General features: G+C 49.1%; 1 protein-coding gene across 1 annotated transcript in view; it reads right to left on the bottom strand.

The window, feature by feature from the left end:
- Window positions 1–5,915, bottom strand: part of LOC113455530 — a 35,626-nt gene that overhangs the window by 1,681 nt on the left and 28,030 nt on the right. The window contains exons 5-6 of the mRNA XM_026777352.1: window positions 2,153–2,705; window positions 755–893 (exon numbers count right to left, since the gene is read on the bottom strand). Of these exons, the coding sequence (XP_026633153.1) occupies window positions 755–893; window positions 2,153–2,705 (692 nt within the window). The remainder of the gene's footprint in view (window positions 1–754; window positions 894–2,152; window positions 2,706–5,915) is intronic.

Genomic DNA, 5,915 nt, shown 5'->3' with positions numbered 1-5,915 from the left:
AGAACAATGACTCCAGGGTCTCCTGGCCTCCACACAGGAGCCATGGCAAACACACACACACACACACACACACACACACACACACACACACACACCAATGATAAATAAAATTAAAAACAAAGCTCAAAACAAATCCCATCACTTCCACCACGAGCAGAAAACCTGAGCTGCAGCTTAGCTGGCGAAGTGATTGCCTAGCACACACAAAGCCTGATCCACCCCCACCCAAACAAGCAAAACCTGCGCTGTTAGAAGCAGCCTGTTCTGGCTCAAGCCTCACCCGCTTTCACTGCACCAATGCTAAGAGGCTGTTCTGTAAATTTATAAAGCACTTGGAACAATACTTGACAGTAAGTGCCACTTAGACATTTGTTTAGTAAAGGAGAAAAACTGAACTTTAGAAAAAAGCTGACATGCAAGGGTCCAGAGTCCACATCTGTGTGGCGCAATGGTTATTCACAGAATTCAGAGGCACAACTGCCACACAGGTCGTGCAGGTCGTGGACAGCACAAGGCAGCAATTCCTAAAGGACACCTGTCCCAGCAGGGCACAGGTCAGTATTACGGCAGTGGTTTCCATCTCACGGCAGGAAGGGGTCTTTTCCAGGGTAGTATGTTATGACAAGTTTTATCTCCTATGAGTTAAGCAAGAGGGACTACTGAGGGCCTCAAGACTCAAGATGGTGCTGAAGAGAATAATCTGGCACTGCTTCCCCACCCACCCGGGGAGCCTGGCCTCTGCTCCCATACTCACGGGTTGGTGGTGGAGAGGATGAACATGGAGCTGTAGGGCGTCATGGGTTTTGGGCCGTCCTCCCCGGGGTCTGCCTCCTCTTCCTCCTTCTTCTCTTCCTCCTTCTTTGGCAGTGGGTCTGGGTTAGCATTTTTGTTTACTGTTGCAACAAGGATAAACATGGGTTCCTCTTTACCCACAAAGCTCTGGACTCCTGGTCATTCCTGGAGCCAAGGCTAAGCATAGGACACTGGGGAAAGAGCTTCCTGTACACCAGGTGTCACCCGACCCTGTGGGCTTGGTGCCTGTGCCCACCACCTGACAGAGAAGGGAATCTGGGCACAGGGAAGTAAAGTGGCTAGTCCAAGGTCACACAGCTGCCGGTGAACTGGCCCTAGAATATCAGCTCCCACTCTACATAGCAATGGTGCCTCTGTTCCCTTAGATTTTCTGATGTGACTAGGACCTGCATGGTGCAGCTGCCCATAGAGTAGAGAACTCAGATCCTGTGAGAACACCCAGTTCTGACTGCAGCACCTTTCCTGTGTGCAGGCTCCACAGCCCTGTGTGGTTGTTTGTGGACAGGCTGAACCTCCCCGGGGGTCTGTTTCTTCATCCAAAAACTAGTAAAATTAGTTTATTATCAAGACCCACCACGGGGAAGTCAGCTGTGGTGGCACACACCTGTAATTCTGCCACTACAGGGAAAGAGAGACAGGAGGGTCACTTCTAGCTTAGGCTTGGGCTATACAGTGAGATGCTACCTCAAAACAGCAACCCCAAGCCCAAAACTGACTCACTCCTCACAGGAATGTACGCAGTTGTCTTTAGGGGCCGGAGCCCCAGGTGACAGAGGAGTGAAGCCGATCCAAATGGGCCACACTGGTGCATGAGCCATCTGGTCACCAGGAGAGAGAAGAGCATGTAAACGCTCCTAAGTGTGTGCTGCAGCGACAGCGGTTCCGAGAGACATAGACACTGGGATAAACAGACATTATCCTTGTTAACAGACATGGGGTCCTGGCTGGCCTTAAGGCCACTGTGTAGTTAAGGGTGGCCTGGAATTTGTGAACTTCCTGCCCCCACCTACCACTACTGTAGGCTGTCTGTGGTGCTGGAGTGTCTAGGCAAGCACTCTACCAACCAGGCCAGGCCCCAGCTCCTTCCTTGCTCACTGTGCCACTAGACCATTTACAATGATGATGCTTCCAGATGCGCTGTCCCCAGGCCCCCAGTTTCCACTTGGGGATTCTTTTCTCCCCTGTGGTAGTGTGTGCTCTGTGGAGGGAAGGTAGGGTGTGGAGCATGGCCACAGGCCAAGTCCACTGAGGGCTGCACACAGGGTCTAGTGTTTCTTCCTCCCAAGACTCTGAGCAGGGACTGTGGAGAAAATGGCCCAGCAACCCTGCAACTCCTCACCTTGGACCACAGTGTGGTTGAGGGGCGGGCAGGCTGGGGGGATCTCCACCGCCATGTGCTCGGGTTTCCTGGCAGTCTTCGCTGAGTTGGGCTGAGTGCTGCTGGGGTTGATGAAGATAAGGCTGTTCTCGGGGGTCTTGGGGGGGCCGGGGTTGGACGGGTCGCCCGGGTTGTTGGGCGTCCTATGGCTGGCAGCGTTCTGGGGGTTGGTGGCCAAGGTGGGACCAGGGTTGGTGCTGTTCCCGATCTTGGTGGGGCTTGGGGGAAGGCCACTGTGGCCCAGGCTGTCGTGGGGACTGACAGGCTCCCCGGTGGCCAACTTGTTATTCTTCATGTTGTCAAGGTCCTCGGCCAGTGGCAAGTCCTGGCGGCCCAGGTCCTGCTGGATTGGCCTTGTGGTGGACAGGTTGGGACCAGACGTGGGGACCCCGGAGCCCTGGTTCTCTCTAAGGAGAGGATCAAAGTGGAAGAGTGCAGAACTGGTTAGGATCAGCACTGCAGCTGCCAGGACCAATACCCAGGCCCACAGCACGGCCCAGGACAGTCTACTGCACTACCCAGCTCATGTGAGGCCCTGAGCATCATCCACCCCGAAAGGAAAGAAAAAGCAATCATTTCCTGATTCTACACTTCACAAAGCGCTGCACAGCTCCAGGCAGGTCAAGTGGTTATGAACTCTCATGAACTTTCTGTATGCTGAGGAGGAGCTCAGGGCCTCACACAGGCTGTGGTAACCCTCTAACGCTGAGACACACCCACACCCCTCACTGGGGGATTCTAGGCTGGGGCTCTACCTCTGACTCACACCCCCGGTTCTACTGGGGAAGTTTTGCTAGCCCAGTGTGCAAAGCCCTGCTGCAGGAGGTCCTTCGGCTCCTCCAGCCTATAGCCGCTGAGATACCAGTCCATTGGGGCGTGGTCTCTCTCCCTTTAAAAAAGCGGCCACTTCCCTCTCCTCTCTCTCTTCACTTCCTGTTCCGCCGGCGACTAGACTCCCTTCCTGGTTACGCAGAGGGCTGTTGTCTGGGACGGAGATCTGTAAGTTTTTTCCCCTTTAAATAAATATCACCCTATTAATCATAATTCCAAACTGGTGTGGCATTGTTAGTGACTTACGCCTTCAAAGCCCCAAGCTTACATGTTACAATGTAAACAGTCTAGAAACTGTAGGTGTGTAACACCGCAGACCACTGCAGCACTCGGCGCATGCTTACACGTTACAGCGTAAACAGGCATCTTTCTAGATAGCAGGGTCAGTTAGAATATTGACATAGAACATTAGTAACATTTATGCTAGTCTACGCCAGTCACTAAGATTCTGAGTCACAACCATGTCATAAAGGAGTCGGGAGTCAAAGGTGAGGTTTGTATCTAATATTTATTCCCATAATCATTTACGCACTTGGTATTGACTTGGGAATTATGTTCAATGCTTGAAGAATAAAGGACAGGTGTAGAGCTGGACAAGAGAGAATAAGCCATGAGGAACAGTGTCCTATGCCAGCATCGTGCAATCAAATATATAAAATATTCTTATGTCTACTAGCTGCTGGCTGGAGTGTGTCTTACCTGTTAAACACTGCAAAATCCCAAATGGAATAAAAGACACTCTCTGGTCACCAGACCGTCCTGTTGAGCAACAAGGAGGACTTACAAGTCATACACACACACACACACACACACACTGGAGGTGCAGTGTGGTGATACAAGTGGACACAGTGTTCTAGGACAGTATCTCGTCAACCGGCTCTGGACACATCATGGCTGTGCTCCAGAAGGTGAATCCCTGAACACTGTGCACACTTAGGGAAGTGCTGAGAGACCACGGGAGATTCAACCTAGCTGCTAGCAGGAGATCCTTCTTTAAGAGCCATTTTGCACATCCTCTTATTCTGCCACCCGCATCCCATTCACACCCCTGCTGCTAGGCTGCTTGAGGAAGGGTTACTGTACTCATCAAAGGAAGAAACGCCTGATGTCTTCTCAGCAAGGCAGGAGGTGGCATAGAATGAGTGAAGATGACAGGACCAGAGACAGTTTCATCAGGCAAATAGAAGAAGGTCGGGCATTCTAAGCAAGGGGGTTCACAACCAAGGAAAAGGACGCATGGTTCCCCGTAGTTAAGCGCTAATCAGAAGCACATGCTCAGTAAATGCTCTTTTTGTTTGCTTGGTTGGCTTGGGGGTTTTTGTTTATTTGTTTTTGTTTTTTGAGATAGAGTTTCTCTGTGCAACAGCCCTGAATGTACTAGAACTTACTTTGTAGACAAGGCTGGCCTCAAAATGGCAGATATCTGTCTCTGCCTACTGAGTGCTGGGATTAAAAGCATGCACCACCACTGCCCCACTCCAGCAAATGCTTATTGGATGGCTCGAACACCTTCAGAAAACCTTCACGGCCAGTGCATTCCAAAGCCGGGGCATAAAGAAAGTCACAGTGTCTTGGGAACTATTCAAAGCCGCAAGACAAATATGGCAGCAATTTTACCAGGTTTTCTGATGGATGAACTGTTTAAAATATTTGCCCATACATATCATTGTGCACATTATCTGTTTGTCTGTGAGCATTTGCCAACTGTCCAGTTCTGGTCAGGTCTTCAATGGGGGTTTTAAAGGCGAGGTGTGAGTGTGCTTTTATAGCCTCACACTCCTGGGTGAGAGTGTAGCAACTCCAGTTGGGGGCCGTCCTGGGGTAACACAGTGAGAGCATGCCTCTAAACTGCTTTTGAAGAAGAAATGTGTATCTTCGTGCTATACAAAGTCCCTGGGAGACCAATGTTCACTCTTTATCGTTAGAGATTCTATGATGGGAAGGCATGTAAATTGTTACTAGAGGGTTCCACTGGGCAAAGTAAAAAAAAAAAAAAAGTGATAAAATTGTACCAGAAATATAAGCTATAAAATTACTAGTGTTTCTTTCTTTCTTTTTTTTTTGAAGAAAAAGCAGCCATGAATCGGTTGATTTAACTCAATATTCAAGTAGATTATGTGACCCTTATAATAAATACAGTATTATATACCACATAATAAATATTTATAATCAGTTGTTGTTAAAGGGGAACGGACTGTCCCACCCGGTTCCTGCATGGCTAGCTTAACACCCGAAATAACAACACACAAATTGTATTCATTTAAACACTGCCTGGCCCATTATCTCCAGTTCCTTATTGGCTAACTATCACATAGTGATCTAACCCATTTCTAATATTTGTATTGCAACTTGACCGTGGCTTACAGGCATGAGTCTAACCAGCATCCGTCTCAGAGAAGAGAGTCATGGCGTCTGCCTGACTCTGCTTTCTTTCTCCCAGCATTCTGTTCAGACTACTCCACCTATCTGAATTCTGCCCTATCAAAAAGCCAAGGCAGTTTATTTATTAACCAATGAAAGTAACACATAGACAGAAGGCCCACCTACTCAAAGCAGTAATATAAATATTATTATGGAGATGTAAATTTCTACCAACAGGATTCCAGAACAAGAAACTTAAGTATTATCAACTATTGCCTATCTTTTTGTGTGTCAGTGATATTTGTGTGTGATCTGTGTTCCTGTATCTAAGTGTGGGTGCATGCATATGCAGGTCTGTGTGTGACCTGTACCCCTGTATCCGAGTGTGGGTGCATGCATGTGCAGGTCTGTGTGTGACCTGTACCCCTGTATCCGAGTGTGGGTGCATGCATGTGCAGGTCTGTGTGTGACTGTACCCCTGTATATGGCTGTGGGTGCATGCATGTGCAGGTCTGTGTGTGACTGTACCCCT

Source organism: Microtus ochrogaster, chromosome 4, assembly GCF_000317375.1.
Source record: "Microtus ochrogaster isolate Prairie Vole_2 chromosome 4, MicOch1.0, whole genome shotgun sequence".
NCBI lineage: Eukaryota > Metazoa > Chordata > Mammalia > Rodentia > Cricetidae > Microtus > Microtus ochrogaster.
Note: the sequence above shows the minus strand (reverse complement) of the source record. Positions and strands in the feature narration are given on the sequence as shown.